Source organism: Empidonax traillii, unplaced genomic scaffold (assembly GCF_003031625.1).
Source record: "Empidonax traillii isolate 1590-97213 ecotype Southwest subspecies unplaced genomic scaffold, ASM303162v1 scaffold524:size468641, whole genome shotgun sequence".
In the NCBI taxonomy this organism is placed as follows: Eukaryota; Metazoa; Chordata; class Aves; order Passeriformes; family Tyrannidae; genus Empidonax; species Empidonax traillii.
This window is the reverse complement of record NW_020955717.1, coordinates 448860-468828: the sequence shown is the minus strand read 5'-3', so window position 1 is coordinate 468828 and position 19969 is coordinate 448860. Positions and strand designations below refer to the sequence as shown.

At 40.7% G+C, this 19969-nt stretch overlaps 1 protein-coding gene across 15 annotated transcripts in view; it reads left to right on the top strand.

Annotated features, from left to right (window-relative positions):
- Nucleotides 1–12267: 12267 nt before the first annotated feature.
- The window catches only part of CADPS2 (calcium dependent secretion activator 2), a 292864-nt gene continuing 285162 nt past the window's right edge, over nucleotides 12268–19969 (top strand). For 9 of the 15 annotated variants that reach the window (XM_027897003.1, XM_027897002.1, XM_027896995.1 and 6 more), the window contains exon 1: nucleotides 12271–12701. In XM_027897003.1, the coding sequence (XP_027752804.1) occupies nucleotides 12375–12701 (327 nt within the window). In that variant the 5' untranslated portion in view covers nucleotides 12271–12374. Of the gene's footprint in view, nucleotides 12702–19969 lie in introns of all 15 variants that reach the window. The other 6 variants (XM_027897001.1, XM_027896994.1, XM_027896999.1 and 3 more) reach the window with 2 other exon arrangements.

Here is a 19969-nt window from a genome sequence, read left to right as displayed (position 1 = left end):
CAGGTATTGGCAGCTTATAACCTCAGCACCGCTGATACTAGCTTTCAACTGGTTTTACATTTTTCAGGCTTGAACAAAGATGCTGTGACTAATATTTCAATACATGTAAATTGACATATTGGAGTGACTGGAAACTAAAATTTGCAATATGCTCGCCAAAGAAATTGTTACCAACCCTCAGCTTACAACAGGAGCTCTAAGCTACAATTGCAGCATAATTTTTATTTTTCAGTGTAAATGACTCTGGTCAGATTTAAGATACAGCACCATCTTATGGATATTTCTGTATAGATTAATGAGTGCAACTGTTTCTCTTCTGGTAAAAATATTTCTTTGCAAACAAAATGTAGCAAGGCAGAATCACCTAGCACTGTGCACTTTCTATATATGGGAAAAGCCAGAAGGAGCTCTGGAAATAGGAAGGGACATTGTTCTGATACACTCACTTTGGCAGATTTTCCATTTAACTACCAAGGCTGTGATCAGGATGCTAACTATTCCCAGTATCCTCGTATCAGAACTTCAAATCAATACTAAAATTTCATTCAAGTGATCTCAAAACACTTGAAATCTCTTAATTGGGATATTAACAAAACCATATAAATCTCATTTTATTTTTCTCTTGGTTTCAGGGCCATTCCTATGAAGTAGGGTCACATTTTCAAGATTTTTCATTGCAATTTTAAATAATACTATCTTTATAAGTTTTCTTTCTATACACTTAAGTTCATTCCTATTTTAGTGATTCCAGAAACTCTAGGGGAAAAACAAAAACCAAACCAAACCAAACCAAACCAAAAGATCAGTCAGGTGCTGCTGGAAATCAAAAAACACAGTTGCAAAACCTAGAAGCAAAGAATGGCAGGTGAATTTGGCATAATTCCTGCCATCTTATTTTGTGAACTTTCCCTTTAACAGTAATCTCATGTGATGATTTAGCAACTATCCCCAAAGGCTGTGATTCAAAGAACCGTTTGCAAGATGGACAGCAAAAAGAAATTATATTTGTATTTTTTGTTTGCCTTTGGAATTAGCTTAACACAAATATTTAAACACATTCAGTAGGAAGAAAGTGTCACCTTCTACTTGTTTATCTATCATGGGGACAAATATATTTCAGTAAACTTGCAATAAAGCACATGTTTTCATCTAGGACTCTGTTCAAATATGTTTTTTGTAAAAAAATAGAATTAAATGGAAACAGCAGAATTAATTGAAAAAATGTACTTAGTAAATGCCTACTTTACTTAAAATATCTATTAGATATATGAAAAGTTGCAAAAAATTTAAAATAAAATATTAGTATTGTTCATGGGGTGTCCTGTGCAGGGCCAGGAATTGAACTTGATGATCCTGATGGGTTCCTTCCAACTCAGCATATTCTATGAGTCTATTCATATATTCTTACTTCAGAAGCAAATGCAAGTATTACTAATCTGGTGAAGGTTTCCAGCACTCCATATTACTGTCAGGCAGAAAGCTGGTAGTTTGAGAAAAATCACACCAGAGCTACATTTAAGATACAAATCAAAGCCTTAACTGTCTTGACTTATGAGTGAATATATGCCAGCCTTCCTCACGGAGTCATCAGATGACAGATGAGGACAAAATGCTGAAGAGCCAATGTGACACTATAAAAAGATGCATGCAGCCAAAGGCAGCAGTACCAAGCCCAAGTTCTGGGAAGTCGAGGATTCCAAGTCATAATATTGCCTTTAAAGTCATCAGATCTGGAAAAACCCAGAAACACACTGTACTCTTTTTAACTGCCTCCTTAAAGATGAGCCATTGGAGTGCTGCCACTTCAACTTACCTCCACAAACAGAAGGGCAGGGGCTTTTGGGAGGGGATGGGGGAATATGAAAGTGGAATTCTCACTCAGTATAATAACTTCAGGTGATGAAGTTACAGATAACACACCCAGATGCTATTAAGACTGTGGCAAATTGCATGAACAATGCAACTTCATGTGGTAACCAAAAATTTCCAGGAAAAAGGATCATCAGGTCACCTGTGACAGCAATGAATTGAGCTATATCAAAACTGCACTAAAACTGTATTAAAACTATATTGAAATCAGATCTTCAACTAACCCAAGGCATCGTGTGAGAAGACAAAGAGGTCGAGTGCATGAAAAAGCAGAAAATTTTCACCTGGTGATGTATAGAAAAGAGTGCCATGGCACTTCCATTTACATGATTGAAATTATTGCACTGGTTCAAAATAAAACCTAAAGAAATACTTTATTCTAGTCTAGTTACAGAATATTAATTTAAAAAATGAGTGATTAAAAAATGGTTCCAGCTTGCTAGGTCTAAAAATATCCCCCTTCAGAAAGGCTGTAAGAAGGTCTTCTAGAGGATAAATCCAGACACTAACAACACTTCTTTTATCCCTGGTTTAAAAATAATTATATTCTGGCATATCTAACTAGCAACTCCCTGAAGTTCAAATGCAGGTCAGAATCTAGGAGCCTTTGGAAAACAAGCAGAGAAAAGCCCACTGATGAGAAAAAAGGGGCTAATTCTGTCAGCAGTGGACTTTAAATCCTTTCCTAACTTTTGAGGATTTACTTTCAAAACATAGACAACTGGGTACAATTAGACTTTTCAAAGAGGCATTATCATAGTGATGAGCTTTCTGCCCTTTGCAGAGCATAGCTCTTGGGTACGGTCAGTACAGCTGCCTCTATCTGTATTCTCTGCAATATTTTTCTGTGCACTATGGTACTCAGGTTGTTTGAAAGAAGTTCTTCTGGAAGATATATATCGAATTCAAGCACATGCATAGGCATCTGAGCAGAATATGACTGTCCAACTACTCAAATGCAGATTTCAACTACAACAGTAGGGATTCTTTTTGTTTTGACCATATGCTGTGAAAGGTCTGACAAACACTCTCTTCATAACCAAACAGAAAATGACCACATATATCACTCCATGTGGTTTTGAATTAAGCTGGTTTCGTTACATGCAGTGGGAAGATGTGGTCAGAATCAAAAGGTTCTCTTGTTGCCATTTCAAACTCTTGAGGAAATTTCCATAGTCTCATCATCCTTGCAGATGGTTTCATTAAACAGCTAATCTTGCTTTGCCATCTAAGATTATTTCCTTTACACAAATCGTTTAGGTTATGAGTTAATGACCCTCTTACCATTTATTTCATTATCCAGAATTTGACAAAACAAACATTGACTCTGGCTGTTTTTCTAGAATTAGGGCATGACTGCTTAAAGTTAATATTATTTTCTTTTCCAGAAAATTGATTCTCAATGTATCAGTCAGAGCATTGCAGAATAGGGCCATGTTAAATGACAGTTTGTTTCCATAACAATGGAATGAAAGATATGAAAAGGACAGTGTCAATCCACCTTAACTCCAACACACACTTTATAGGAAAAAAAATCCATTATAAGTGACTAGACTGAAACTGAAGTCCAGAGTTCAGAACAAACAAGAAAGAATCTCCCTGAACTATGCATGATATTCACTTACAGTTCCTGATAAGAGTCTATGCAAACTGCATTTTTGGCTAATTTTGATTAATTATGTACACAGGCAGAAATCTGAGCTCACCCAGGAAACAAAATTAACAGGATAATAACGCCCTCAAAATATTTTCAAGTTGGCAGTATGTAAAACTGCAGGCTTGAATAGTGAGAGTAGAAAGAATCAGAAAGGCTGAGCTCTTCCTGCATCCCTGATGATCACAGAGCCGTTCTCACTGTCAATAGCACTGTACCAAATCCCTGCTTTGGAAAGAACAGGGCCACATTTCTAACACAAGCAAAATGACTTGGGTGGCTGTTCAGCTCATAGTGTTAGGGAACCAAGGCAGCTCTACCACTAGAAATATTAAAAGGACAGTCACATGTAAGCTGATAAATATTCTGTCTATTCAGTATGATGTGGTAAGACTGGCTTACCTCTGAGAGTGCCACTTTGGGAAAAGTGTACTTTGACTGTACCCATCACCTACACAAAAAGACTGAGGGATCATGTAGCCCACAGAAAGCTGGGCATGAGAAAGAGAATTCCTTTTTATACAAAAATCTTTGTATAATGTACTATAACAGGACTAATATACTGTTTTCTGTGTTTGCTGCAGACAGGTGAGACTAATAGGTTTAAATTGCTCAGGGACTTGGAGTGGATTTTACTGGCTCAGAGCTCATTACTGGCAAGAGACTGAAAACGTCTGCTCTCGCCCACAGCATCTCCCAGTTGTTGTCCCCTCTTGTTCTTGTCCTCCTCTTTTCAGGACCAGTACAAAGCTCCAAGGCAATGCTGAACGGAGCAGAAGAATGAGGTACTTGGTTCCCTTTGCTCAGGCCCAAAAAGCAACACAAAATCTTGTCATATGCACGCCCTGCAGTGGCTCCTGGAAGAGGGATGAGGCCTAGCTCAATTGCCTCCCTGGAAACCCACCCTGTGCTTTCTTCTCCATGCCCAGGTATCAAGTGGAGAACGCAGTCAGGTCGCCTTTGCAAGTGCCTGTTCTCTTCAGCATAAAAAGATGGACACTGTTTGTTTTTTTATTTTTTTTTTTCAGATGAGCTTGTCTTGCACCCAGAGACCTTCCTCTCAGGGTCTTTCCCTCCAACACAGGGAAAACCCTTAAGGTCTGCCCTTGTCTCAACTGAGCAGAACAGCTCCCATAGTAAAGGGAGTGAAGGCAAAGTGCTTTTGTCCTCCTGCTTGCCCAGGAGTTGAGTAATCATGGTGCAGGGTGAGCAGGGATGGGGTTTGGGATCTTTGGAGCATCAAAAACACAGGGTAGGCTGTATGGCACAAATTCCCAGAATAGGAGGCTTAGGGTAACATTAAGACAAGCTCTCTGAACTGAAGAAGTTCAATGTTCAATTTGCCTAGAGACATGAAATACTAGAAGGTACTAAGAATAAGGTTAGACAAAAATCAGTCACAAATTTTTTAGCTGTAGCAGATCTTATTTTGGAGCAGAAATACAATCCCAATAACTTCTTAAGATCCTTTCCAAGTCTACTTTCTGTTCTTGTTTTTTGACCTGAACAGGCCTTAAGCAAGCACATTCCTCTGGAGATTCCAGAGAATTTCAAAGAACAGGATTCCATGGAACTCACTAACAGTGTCTGGCAGTGTCACACGAGCAGCACCTGCATCACTCCATAAAAGATAACACATTCCACTTTATTGCTGTCAAGAGTCCACACCACTCATATCAGTGCGTTCTCTGTCATTTGGGCTTGCTAAGAAACCAAATATTTAAAATGTAGTAACAGCCCCTTGTAGCACTACCTGTATGTTAACGATGAAAACTACATGAAAGTATTAATGTATTCACTAAACAACAGCTACTTGATGGCTCTGTACATTTCTTGATGTTGCTAATTCAGAAGTTCATTAACTTCATTAGTCTATAACAAGACTAATTTTAGAATTTTCACTGGCATTATTAAGCTAACAGGACAACAGATTCTGTGGTGTACGTGGTCCTAACATCATAGCCAATAAAGACAGGTTGTGAGGTAGAGGTTTCTTGTGGATAGAAGCATTTCTTTAAGGAAAAAGAATTTGGATATTTCTTTAGAATTTTAAAGGAGATATTAATGTCACTTTTTCAATCCTACATTGAAAAATCAGATTGCCTTAACTATTTTAGCTTAAGTTGTAGAAAACATTACATTTCAGACATAAGGCTACCCTGGAACAAATTAATTCAAAAATCTCCATTTTATGGAAGAGCTTTTAGTACTAAGTGATGACGTGACACAAATTTTAATATGGCCTCTTAGCAATAACCTACTCATTACATTGTTGCTGCACAGCTCCTGAGTAATGCCATGCCACCAAAATGTCAGAACAGGACATATGATTAGCATTTTCTCATATATTTCTGTACATTTACACACATATGCATGAACTAAACCTGAGCTACAAAACTGGGAGATAAGTGTGGAAATACTTGGATCTAACTTAGTTTTTTTCTTTATATGGATCAGCTTATGCTGGTCAGCTGCTTCTGGGGACTCAACTGATGAGACAGTGGGAATTTCTCTTTAGGACTAGGAAAGCTAGTTAGAAATAAAACATGTGGATGTTATTTGATACTCCCTATGCTCTTGTCTGAGACCTATCTGGCTAATGAACACTGGCATCCAGTTCTGGCAAGCCAAAAAGAACTGTCAGGAGATAAAAGCCATTTTGTTTAATGATTACTCATAGGGAGTCAAATCAAATGGAATAGCTTGGAAGGAACCCTTTCCAGAACTCTGCTTTTGGGTATTGATCAGTGGAGCAAAGGTGTTTGATTTAAGTAGGAGAGAGTGAATATATTACACATTGTCTGCAAATGCAAGAAGTTGTGGTGAACAAGAAAGGCTTTGTAGCAAGAGTAACAGTGCGATGATGTCTGCAACCTCTCCATCTTCTAAGACTGTGAATGCTCTGCCACTTGTTTGTCTGGTTGAGAGGACCAAAAAAAAATAAATCCCATATTTTCAGGCATCATAAAGAAATTGTCTGAATATTAACACAGAGAGTTCCACCATCAGTATCGTGTTATAGTGAAACCCACTAAGAAATAAATTGGCGCCAAGCCTGGTTTTCAGGGAAAGCTCTGGTTTGTCAGTGCAAGCTGAAGAACTCTGTTCATTGCAACAGTCCCTTATTACTGCCAAACCCATTTTATTTGTGATCAACACCACGATGTTTAGTGATTTCTTTCTACAAAATTCTCATCCAAATACTTGGATCTGTACAGAACTCCTGAAATTCACAGAGAGGTATCATCTGACATGCCTCTGGGAGAAATGCATTCCTGAAATGAAATGAATTTATATTATATTCCAGAAATAAAACCTCCAGAAATTTTAGCACTTCCTGTGAACTTTTCAGAAAGGATTAAATTAATCTGCAGCACGGAAAAGCTGGAGGACTGGGAAATATGTCAGTACAAACTTCTCATACTGTAAAGGTGAGCGCTACTCACAGTTAGTACACGAATGCTGACAAATTTTTCTGAAGATCTATTGTACGCAGCTCTTCATGAAAAGAAGGCAAGATTCAAACTCTTTTGCACTGTGAAACTAATATTTTTCCAAGCAGATTGTAAATCCACATTGGCTATACCATCGGGCTCTACAGCATCTCTGTTATGTATTCTCACTTAGGTAAAAACTCATACATATAAATGGACAATAATGTCAACAGTCAAATGCCTTCAAAAGTGGTAAGCAAGACCACAAAAAAAAAAATATATGCTCAGCTTAACAGTCCTACAATTAAAAAAAAAAAAAAGGCAGTAATAAAAATGTGGTTATTTTTTCTACTTAATCTTTAGGTTTTTACTTCTGTGGAAGTATTCTTTTATGCTTTCAAGTTTTTCTCCACAAGTTCATGGTATATAAATAAAGGTGGTCACAGTGGGTAAGGCAAAGGGTGAGGCAGCACTTCACCCATCACTTAGTGCTGCCTGGTGTGGTGTATTTCCATGATAAAGCAATTATAAAGCACTGTAGAAACATTACTGTCATGTCTGGCTTTGGCTATGACCTGCTTACAAATAACATGAGGTGAGATTCTTTCTTAATCACATGATTTGGTAATCCAAAACATTAGACAAAAATAGCACAAGAAGTGTCTAAAATAACAATGCACTACATGAGGCTAACACTCATTACCGTGAACTACTGAGCCTCAAAATATTAGTGAATTTTATGACAAAAAGACAGCTATAAGTGAATTACAAGGCACCAATTCTATACAAGGACACCTTTACTGAACATAAATATATTCTTATATACCTTAATTTTAGTAATGTTTTCCCAAAGAAAGGATTTGAAAACATAGTTATAATTTATATGTCATGAAAAAAAACCTCAAATTAGTTCAAAACTGATTTTGTCACCACTAACTATTTTACTGCTTCTTTTATTCTGTAAATAGAAAACCTTTTTGACAATTCCTCATTTCATTGCCATATAAAGAAAGAACAGTCCCGTTCTTAAGACCATTTTGTTAAGATTAATACACTCTACAAACTAAATTACGTAGAATATAATATCTAGGTAGAAAAAATTGCAGTTGGATGAGTGCAATTGTAAATAAATCTGTGCTGAGACTGGACAAAGTGAAGAGTAAATACAAATAAAATGGGTTTGGTTAGATTATCTTAATGAGAACTAATGAATTACTTTTCATTGTTGTTGAATTTTTTAAGCTTATAGGTATTTGAATGTAAGCATCCTGCACTGATGTTTGCATACTGAACTGGCTGAGCAGAATTTGAACAAGCATCCGAGGAACTCAGAAATAAGTTCTGACTGATTTTTATAAGACTGATAACACCCTCCTTTGATGGTAGCATTATCAGAAAAGTACAAAAAGGGCTCCAGTAAGGTGGCTTTTGTGTTCTGCAGAAATGTTTAAAATACATAAAAATTATACTCTGCATTTAAATGCACCAGATGATAAACAGTACCAAGAATCAACAAGACATCAGATCAAAAAATGCAAATAATGTCAGAAGACAGTTGCTTTACAGAACAGAAACACACAATACCAAATAAAGGGTCGTGACACAAGTAGCTGCAGAAGGTAAGAGTGTTCCTCCTAAACTCTTAGATATGTTGATAAATATTGTCAATTCAGTTTATCCACATAGTCATTTCCAAGCTGCCAACATTCCATTTTGAGTTTGGTCTGATGGAAAACAAAACAGAAGTTGTTCTTGCTTTAATCTGTTTCCCCAAATAAGGAGATACAGTGAGAAAAGATGTGACTTGAAAGCAAAGCAATAGACTTTTGCTGCCTTGATAGAAGTCCTTTGCATGCAACTCCAGGGAAGAAATGGATGTTTTCAGTAGTGGAAGAAAGAAAAGAGCACTTCTATCTTCAATAAAGGTAAAACAGAAGAACTACAAACCAGCCTCACTTTTATCCCTAGGAAGGTGGTGGAGCAAATAACCCTGGAAACTGTTTCCAAACATACTCAAAGCAAGAAAGGGATGGTATAGTCAGCATGGGTGTATAGAGGAGAAATCATGCTTGGCCAAACCTGATAGGCTTCTCTGACTGAATGACTCACTTGGTGGATGAGCAGAGAGCAGTGGATGTTGTTTATCTTGACTCCAAACAGGCTTTCAACACTGTCTCCTACAGCATCCTCATAGAAAAATGGATGAAGTGCCGCCTAACTAGGTGGGAAAGCTGAACTGCCTGGCCTAAAGGTTTGTGATCCGTGGCACAAAGAACACCTGAAAGCCAGTGAGTATTAGTGTACCCAGGGATTGATATGGCGACCAATGCCATTTAACATCTGCATTTATGACCTGGACGATGGGACAGAGCACACCCTTTGACAGTTTGCAGACAGCATGAACTTGTGAGGAGTGGTTGATACTCAGGTTGTGTGACTCAACAAGCTGGAGAAAATGGCAAACAAGAAACTCAAGACAGTCATCAAAATGAAAAATTGCAAAATCCTGCACCTGAGGATGAAATTACCCATGCACCAATGCAGGCTAGGGGCTGGCTTCTGAAAGCAGCTTTTCAGGAATATTTGTCTTGATAGACACCAAGGTGATCATGAGCCAGCAATGTGCTCTTCTGGCATTCAAGGCCAACAGCCTCCTGGGCTGCATTTGGATGAATGTCACCAGCAGGTCAAGGGTGTGATCCTTCTCCTCTCCTCAGCTGGAGAGGACACATTCAGAGTGCTGGGTCCAGTCCTGAGCCTCACAGTATAGGAGGGACATGGACGCATAGGAGCAAGCAAAAGGTCAGGAAGGTGATTAATGACTTGGCATGTGAATTGTGTGGAGAGACTGAGAGAGATGGGATCATTCAACCTGGAGAAGGGAAGGCTCAGTGGAATCTTATCAATATATAAATACTTAATGGAGTGAAGATCACAGAGCCAGACACTGATCAACGATACCTAGGGAAGGATAAGAAGTAACAGGCACAAAATGAAATACAGCAATTAATTCTGTTTAGACATAAGAAAAAGCTTTTTCACTGTGAGAGTAGTCAAACACTGGCACAAGTTGCCCACGGAGACTGTGAATTATCCATCCTTGCAGATGTTCAAAACCTGATTGGACTCAGTCCTGGGGAACCTCCTCAAGGTGACCCTGCTCCAGAGGTTAGACTAGATGAGCTCAGAAAGTTCCTATCTGTCTCAGCATCTCTGAATCTGATATGAATCATGAAAGAAAGGAAGAGACATCTTCCCTCCAAAAAGGTGCAGACAGCTAATGGAGCAAACATAACCTTTTCTAAAGAGAAGAGTCATGTAATCTTATTTAACATGATCATCCTGGCCTTAATGTAGCAGTAGTTGTGAAATGACACTGATGGACTGAGCAATTTTTACATTTAAAACTGCTTGGGATCTGACCATTTTGAAGTTTTGGGGAATTCATATCCCAGTTGATGCTTTGCATATATTTAGTGGCAAGATTTTTCTAGTGTTATTTTATTTAGTGTTACTTTATTTTTATTTGCCATTAGAATGAGAACAAGTTATTTCAAAAGGCACCACAAATCTGAGTGGACATTGTATTCCTCATAGTGAAAAAGGGGTTTATAGTAACCATATTTTTCATGGAACTACCTCTTATCTACTACAGGACTAGCACTACTTGCAATGATACACTGGAAACACAAGCACTGGCATATGATTGGTGATGGTGGCCCCCACAAAAACTGGCTTTAGCAATGACTGTGCTAAGGAAATGTGACTAGAGATGTTCACTAGGTTGACATTCATGCTTCCCCCTGACTGCCTTTCTGCATTTCACAAATTTTGCCTACTATTATACAATGTTAAGGACACAAGCCAACCATATAAATAACCCACCTATTTTTATGTGATTACTACATTTAGCACTCAAACTTTGAAGAAAGCCAGTGTGTTTGTGAGCACAACTCTCCCTCAGTGTTCCACCTCATTTCCCTGGTAAAGATCCAGACGCAGAACCCAGACTCCTAATGCCTAATGCTGCCATCTAGCTAATCGCTGCTGCCCTCAGCAAGAGGAATTCCACCTCCTGAAAGATGGTTCACTAGGCAGATACTGGCTTTAAGGATCCTTTCCTAAATCTGGAGTACTGGGCACTTCAAAATATTGATAATGGACTAGAGTCCTTCACCACTCTAAACCCAGCCCAGCTCATACAGTGAGAACCAGGTTGGCTGCCTGAGTTTGTTTAGTTTCCAGGCAGAGCTTTGAAAACCTGTCACTGCCATAGAGCAGGGCCTGGAGCAGTGTGGGCACAGCCTCAGCTGCTGTTGTTTTAGAGGATCATAGAGAGTCATGGCCTTTCTATGAGCCAGTCTACCCCTCCAGCCTTTGTCCTCCTGACCCCTGATCTTTCCCGGCTCAGTAGTTCCCTTCTCCTCCCTGGTACCAACACCTTCGCATGCGGGTGAATAAGGAGTGAGAGAAGGACTTGTTGATCCACATGAAATCTGATGTCCCTTCCCTCCCTAGGCCTGCCTTTCCAGGGGGTCCTGATCAGATTCTAGGAATTTGGCTTTCAAATGGTAAAGCCTTTTTTTGTTCATTTTTAGAGAGAGCTAGTCATAGACATGCGTATGGTTCTCACAGCCTTAAGTGTGACGACAACCACTGTGAATAAGAGCCTGTCTGGATCCTCAGACAGTCTGGAACAACGACTTCAGAGAGATGTGAACTATCTACTTGTGGCTGCAGGATCCTGACAGCAATAACCTGCGAGAGCAATGCACGCTTCAGCATTAGTCCACTACCAGCACCGCAGAAAGGCAGGGTTTCGGTGGCTTCTTCTTCTGGGGATATTTGAGATGTCTCTCATTTCCATCCCAACTACTTGGCAGAGGATGCCAGCGAGCCCTGGGTCCCGGGCTTGTACAGCCTTCGCTCTCCCCTTCCAGCACGGCATTCCTCCGAGTGTCCGAGCCGGATGGAGAGGAGAGGACGTGCTTCCCACGGTGGCGCCGCTCCCCGGGACGCGGGGCAGGACGCACTGGATCAGCTCTGCCAGGGAGGCTCCCTGGCCAGCAGCTGCCCTTGTTGGGAGAAGGGCAGCCGAGTCGTGCTGTCAGGCGCGGCGCTGCCCTCCTTTGCCTGTCCCGGCCACTCGCGGGCCGCTAACCCCGCGGGGCGGGCAAAGGTGATAGCCCGGCCCCCGTCCCGCCCCTGCCTCCGCCGGGAGCCGCTCGAAGCAATTTCCAGGCAACCCGGGCTCGACCCCCTTCCTAAACCCCGCCTCTCCTGCCCGCCCCTCCGCTCCCGCCCGGCAGCCGCCGGCGGTCGGAAACAGTCCGTGTGTAAACTCGACGTGTCCGGAAAGGTGCGCGCCGCTCCCCGACTCGCTCCGTGCCAGCCGCCGGGCGCGCCCTCCGAGCGCGATGCTGGACCCTTCCTCCAGCGAGGAGGAGTCCGATGAGCTGCTGGAAGAGGAGCGGCGGGACGTGCTGGTGGCGGCGGGCGGCGGCTCTCCGCGCTCGCTGCCGCCGGCGCCGCCCCGGGACTCTCGGGGCAGAGAGGCCGGGGCTGCGCGGGCGGCCAGCCCCAGCCCCTCGGTGCTGAGCGAGGGCCAGGAGGAGCAGGAGCGCCTGCAGCGAGAGGAGCGGGAGAAGCGGCTCCGGCTGCAGCTCTACGTGTTCATCGCGAGGTGCATCGCGCACCCCTTCAACGCCAAGCAGCCCACGGACATGGCCCGTCGGCAGCAGAAGGTGAGCACCCGCCTCCCCTCTCCCCCTGCCCCGCCGCCTGCGTTTGTCTCCCGCGGGCCATCCCGCAGCCGCCGCCGCCGCCGCGCTCCGGCCCCGCAACAGGTTGAGCGCCGCCCCGGGCACGGGCGGGACACGGCGCCAGAAGCCGCGGCGGCATCGCGGGCGCTGCGGGAGCGGCTGCTGGAGGGCTGGGTTTGAGCCCGCCTTCTCCAAAACAGACCCTTCACCTAGAAATCCATCACTCACCGGGGTGAAGTCGTTTAAGTTTTTAGAGTTGTTCTTAGAGTCGCCGTGCGAAGGGCACAGGAGCGCAGGGAGCGGGCGCGGGGGCGCTGGGGCCGTTCTGCCGTGGAGGATCTGTTCCTGCTTCTCGGCGCTGCCTGATGACTGGAGTTAAATTTCCCAGAGGTGCCTCCTGCGAGTCGCGTTGTGACCATCAGCACTCAACCCGAGCAAATTAAGCCATAATAGAGAGGTGAACGAGAAAATGATTTTGTTTAATGAATTATTAAATGTGCTCTCTCTGTACGTAGAAACAATCAACATGCATGTTTGTGATGAGAATGGCCTTCCAGTGAAGGTTGACCGAAATTATTCTCTGTACCTTATACATCAAGTACAAGCTGTTGAGAACTGGCAGGTGCATGGTAGCGATTTGTGCTTATTCTCACTTACTTTTGAGCTGTCGAATAGGTAGAATGCTTAAAGTTTTGAACTGCATTTCCAGATAACCACTTAAAAGCTCAGCTCTTGAAATGTTTGGTCTAAAAAGTTTGTATATTTTTACTTTCAATTCTATAAACAAACAGACCAATCCAAATCAAAACAGAAAAGAAATAAACAAACCCATTCCACATAATTATCCAGAAGGATAGTGATAGGACACAAAAAAGAATTCAGTTCCACTTGGCTTTTTATGATCTTGATACTTCCATATCTCTAAGGGTTTGTAAAATCCAATACTAAATGTTTTGGGGTGTTCGAAGTATGTCTGCTACAGGTAATTGTGCTTTCTGAATTCTCTGACAAGTTAACATGGCAGCAATAATAAGATTATTTCTGGAAGAACATTTTGGTTTCATTAAGTGTTAGGTGCTTAAACTGTGGAGCCTGTATAAAGACATCTTGTAAGCAGAAAGATGAAGAAAACCTGTCAAAATGAGAATTTTCACCCCACTGAAGATTCACCACCCCAAACAGAGTCACACCATAGAAACAATGTTTTGAAGAGACATCTGGAGGTCATCTAAGTGTGACTTCCCACTGGACAAAGCCAAAGTGAACTTGATGCAGTGTTGATACCAATCTAGGTTCAGGCAGGAAACTCAGAAGCCCCCAGAGATGAGATCCCACAGCCCATCTCTGTGACCTACTCCAGTGCCACATTGCTCTCTTCTTGATTAAATTTTCTTAATCAGCTTCCAAGTTAAGCTTGTGACCATCAATTGCAGAAAATACTGAGCATTTAGAAGTTCTCACTGATCTCAGTCGTTAAGCATAGGAACTGTTTTAAAAATAACTACTGTATTAATTATTTTTATTAATAAAATGTCTGCAAAGAGATTACTGATGTGAAGCAAATACAGAAATAAAACTGTTGTGGATTTAACATATGAGCAATGAACAGAGTGATTGACAGAATACCTAAAATTAATGCTACTCCTGGTAATTACTGTTTTTAAGTGAACTCCGACTTTTGGGTTAATAACTGTATGTGCAAAGAGACTTTTGTCATGTTTATGAATGTAGGTGCAGAACAAGGATGCTTTGTCTTTAGCTGGTTGGGAGATAGTTTTTAAATAAGACATAACACAAAATTATTCTTTCTAGGAGTTGCATTTCTGTCTATAGGTATTGAAATGCACATCACCATCCTTCCTCTTATTTGACAATGTGGTATATATTACCCAGTGAATATAGGGTAGCAAAAGTGGTCTTGAGTTTTGAGAGTTCAGAAAATCTGCTTTGATAGTTTGAAATTGCTGAGAGCTGTATGAAGGAGCCCTCTTTTGTGTCTAATTTCTGCGCTCTGTGCTGCACAGTGGCCCTGTGAATGAGAGTACAATCACCTGCCCCAAAGGAAGACCCTTTTGGAGATGTGATAGGTGGTCTAGAGAAGAGATGACTGAGAGGGGACCTCATCAATGTGTATAAGTATCTAAAGGGAGGGTGTCAAGAGGATGGAGCCAGGCTCTTCTTGGTGGCATCAAGTAATAGGACAGGAGGCAATGGGCAAAAACTGATGCACAGGAAATTCCACCTGAAAATGAGGAAGAACTTTACTGTTCAAGTGACCAGGCACTGGAACAGGTTGCCCAAAGGGGTTTTAGAGTCTCCCTCACTGGAGATATTTAAGAAGTGTCTGGATGCAATCCTGTGCAGTGCGCTCTGGAATGACCCTGCTCAGGCAGTGAGGTTGGACGAGATGACCCACTGTGGTCCCTTCCAACCCATTCCATTCCCTTCCATTATGTGATTCTGTGATTTATATTCCATGGGGTAAAAGTCTGTCTCAGTTTCTGAATTAATTTTCTCTCTGCCAAGGTATGATACAGATATGGATTGTTCCTTGATCTCTTGTTCTTTTGCTTCACTTCTGACTTGTGTGATGTGACTGGCTGTCCATTGCGAGCTGAACTGAGGTTCCTTACCCATATTATTTAACTGGAGCTGTTAACTACTGCATGTCCTGTCCATCATAAGTAGATAAGTGATCCAAGACATGGTTTTGAATCAGAACTTGTGATGCTCTGTGGTTCCAGCTCCCTGCCTGTTTCAGCTTGTGCACTCTTTGTAATGCTTTTGCACCAACAGTCTTTCTGATAACCTAAAATAGTATCCACCTTGCTTAAGAGCAGAAGTAATTTGTTCTTTCTGCCAGTTTATTTGGCATATTGCTGAGCAAAAACTGCATTCTGCAGTATTTTAATGTGCTGCATTCTTTCTTTTTAATGTGGAACGTATTATCCAGTAAGGGAATGAGATAGAATTCATATATCAAATATCCTCAACTGCATTGTAATATCAGTAAGGAAATGGGTTACAATATGGCTGGCTTCTTATGTTCTTACTTTAGTATCAGATTAAAATACACTATACAGTATCTTGAAACCACCATACTTAAAGGACTGCATTATACTAATTAAAGAATTTTAAATGCAGGCAGTGTTTCATTCCTCTGTTGTCCTTTCTTCTTCCTTCTTGCTAAGTAAAATTAGCTCTGCTGTATTGTGATAGATAAGATTAACTAAAAAAATCAAACTAAGAAAGAGAAGAAGTATTGTAACTCACCAGAGTCCATCAATTCCGCTAACTTCTTTTTAATGACAAATTTAATGTCATTTAGCCCAGATTTTGCTGATTCATGTATTTTTATAATGAGACTGCATTTTTTTTTTTTTTAAATCTTTAGGATATATGGTAGAATACTTTTTTTTTTAAACTGTTCAGAGTTAGTTAGTGACCTATTATTACATCCAGTCTTATTTGGTTGCAAGTAGATTTTTAATAGAGAAGGAGGAATAAGCAAATATTGGAGATGTGGAGCTGAAACATGATGTGATTTTTCAAGATTGAGTGGCAAATCCTGACAAAGATGGAGTTGCTCTAATGAGTACATCTATTATGTGTTTAGTAACATATTTTCAATAGATATTTATGGACATTTGGTCATGTATTTTCATACTTTTAGAGAAATATTAATGCATCAATACATTACTATAGTTCTTTTGTAAAGCAGGATTTGTGTGTCCCTGGTTTAAAGTGACTGTAACTTTTTTGTTGTTACCACTTTTTTATGAGTCCTCTTGAACGTATTTCAGCATTTTTATTTTGTGTCTCCACTCCTCTTTATTTCTAGTCCCAGCAAAAGAGAAGAAGACAATAGTCAACACATCCCATTCTTCTTCCTTGTGTTCTCCTACCTCTGCCAAACTGAATCTCAATCCAGCAGACTGAGTTGGTCCATAGAATGAGATTTAGGTGGTGAAGGAAATGCATTACCATTGTGACTTTCTTGGATCAAGGGAAAGTTGTGTCTGTGAACAAACACTTTCGGTGACTAGATGATGACCTTGGTAACTGCTGTTTATACTAATCAGTTGTACACTTGTGTGTACCTACCCAGTTTTTTACTCAGGGAGTATATGCCAAAGGCAGGTTCTATATCTGGGAGAGAAATCAGAGTTAAAGTTCCTGGGGAAGGAAGGGACAGTGAAATGCTACAATTAACTAATAAAAAAGTTCTTCCTGTGTTTTTCTTCCTCAGCACTTTAAAATTTACTGTAGTAATCAAGTGACCACACAAAACCCCAAAACTGAGGGAGAAGTAACACTCCAAGGCTAAACAAGATTTCATAATGCATGAAAGGCTTAGTACATCAAAGCTGATAATTCAAGTCTTGCTTTCATAGGTGATAGGGAGCAGAAGTAATCGATCTGGCTGTGTAAAATTCATAACTGAATGACTTTCCCAAAGTCATGTCCCAAGCTCCACATTTCCTTACTTTTGAGCTGGTAGTGTGTATCTTCTTGGGAAAGAAAAATTGTCTCTTGGCTTCTGAGCCTGCTTCATAAGATGTTGCTTTCTGCACTGCCAGGGTAGCAAGAAGAGTACATCCAAAGCCATTGTTTTCAGGAACTCTAGACACATTTAAGAGGAAGAGCTTAGCTATAAAACTTGGTCATCTGATCAAAATTCTGCTATAGACCTGTCTAGGAATGTCTTCCATTCCTAACTTCATTGTTTCCCTTTGAAAAATTTCAGGATTTTTGTGGTGTTTCATGAAGTAAAACAAGTTTATTTGCCTTATTTTCCCCCATAACACCTTGTCATGATGCTCTAAGCTGTGTGTATTTTATTTGCAGGCAAGTGAGTATAGAGCGTTTTGGTAAATTCCGTTGAAGCCCATAATATGGTGACCTACAGAACTCTTTACATGTTGAGACAAGATTATTTGCAAATAGATCTTTTTGCCCCATCAGAACTGGCTCTTTGGGGAAGAAGTTGGTTTTGCCTGCAGTAGGAAACTTGCTCACCATGGGCAATTGAATCAACCCATAGCTGAAGAAATACTGAAGGACGATAAGAGAAGCAGAGCCTTCAATGTGCCAGCGCTGCTTCAGAAATGACAGTCCTTCAGAGTTTTGTTTTAATCTTAAATTCTTCTGTTGGCCTGCCAGTTCAGAATTGATAGCTGGAGCTTGCCAAAAGCTAGACCATGTGCTGGGAAAACCAGGAGCTGATAAACAGCTGTGTTATGAAGTGAATGTGTATGCACAGTCTGCAAACCTAGTCTACTATGATGAAAAATTCATCAGTCTCTTCTTTTACTTTATTGTTTTGTTTTCCCTGCCTATTTTACCTATACTTTCTTTTGAAATTTGATTTTTTTAATTTATTATTGTTTTATGGGGCAATTTTTTTTCTTCTGAATGACTGACCCCAGGTTGTTTCTTTTTTTCTGTCACCCACACAGATTGACAAGTGTGTTGACTTTGTTGGCACGTACCCCATTGAAAGTGCCTGATGAAGACTAGTTTTTAGGTTTTTTCTACAGGGGAACTGACGAGGAGAGTTTGAAGTATCAGTTGATTGTCTCCATCTCTGCAGGAACTGTACAGGGGAATTGGCTGTCTGGGCTGCCTTGCATTTCTCACCCTTTGCAGTTGTTATTCTCACATTATATTTTGTGTGTCTGAACTGCTGTAATTGGTGACTGAGAAACAGAAATACCAAATCAGCTCATCTTGTCATTAATACTTTATCTGAAATTATTTGAAAAATATACTCATTGCTACCATGGAATAACAAAGCTGGTGAAAATAGTCTTTTCCTCTCTGAGCCATACTTCTTTACGTGTATCTGGAGAGGGGCAGTATATCAGAATAACCATTACCATGTACTGTCTTTAACTATACAGTATTGCCAGAGCAGAAAATGCTTGTTGGTTGCTAGTTAACTGTTCATTGAATGATGCATTTCTATAAAAGCAAGTTTTCATTTTCCCTTCCTTGCTTCCCCATGCACACCTGCTGTCATCAGTTCATGTTTGGAGACACTACTAACCACTTGACTCTCCATTTGCCTGCTGGTTATTAGAGTTGGTTTTTCTCCTTCTAGCTTTTTACCATTTCTTTTTCACATTAGTGAAAATCATCCTGAAGTTGCTTTCACAGTGTATTGTTTTGCTTTTTTAATGTACCTCTGTGTTCTACTCTCCTGTTACCCTTGTTTCTATTTTGTGTATACATGTCTCCTACATTTCTAGCTTACCATATCCCTATCTGCTGCTATTTTCCTTGCTAAAACTGGAAAGCTAATAGCTCAGGGACACACCTTGCTTTCTCAACCCAAGAGGTATCCATAGGGGAAGATGGGATGATGTGTTGCCTTCTAGGAAAGTCCTTGGCTTTCCTCTTCTGACTGAGGGATGTATGTTGGGGTGCCAGTCTTTGTGCCTTGACTCTGGTTCTATATTTAGTTGGACTGAGCCCCAGTTAGTATGTTACTCTGTCTGAACCAGGTGCCAACCTCTAAGGTTTTTAAACTCTTTAATCTTTAAGTAATTTTCATATAATTTTTTTTTTTTTGGTCTCATTAGCTGCAAACATGACTCCTATATTTCTTTACAAGTTACTCCTCTTGCTGCCAGCTGATGGCAGTGGCATGCACAGGTCTGGTAACTCAGACCTCTCCGTGGCTTCTAGCTATTGCCATTTAGGATGGGAGCCAGGGAGAGGAACAGCATCTGCTGAAGTCCTATTCCATTTGCCTAGTACCTATCTCCAGTGCCCATTTCTGCCTAGAAGTGCTGGCACTGAATTGAAAGCAGCCCAGTGCTTGTGTGTTGCAGCTGATTCCCCCAGGTTTCAGAGTAGCAGCTGTGAAAAGGCAGTTTTCAATTTGTTACTGTGAGGGGAACTCTGAGCAGCAGGAGAGATGGAGTGTTTGCATGTCGATACCAGGCTGCATCAGTTTAAGTTTGCATTTTAAAGGATATTTTATTAGCCATAAACACTGAAGGCCTTTCATTTTGTATTTAAAATTCTCTAGAAGTTGATGGTACTTATTAAAAAAAAATTATCTCTGGTACTTGTTTATTTTGCAGTGAGGAGATAAAGCATATGGTTCTCTTCAAGCATGATTACTTGTATGCATGAAGTCAAGAATATTCTTGAGTGTTTTTCCTGTCAGGAAAGGGAAAAGCATTAATTAACTGTATTGTGAAGAATGAACTATAGTGAGTACTTTTTTAACTACATGACTG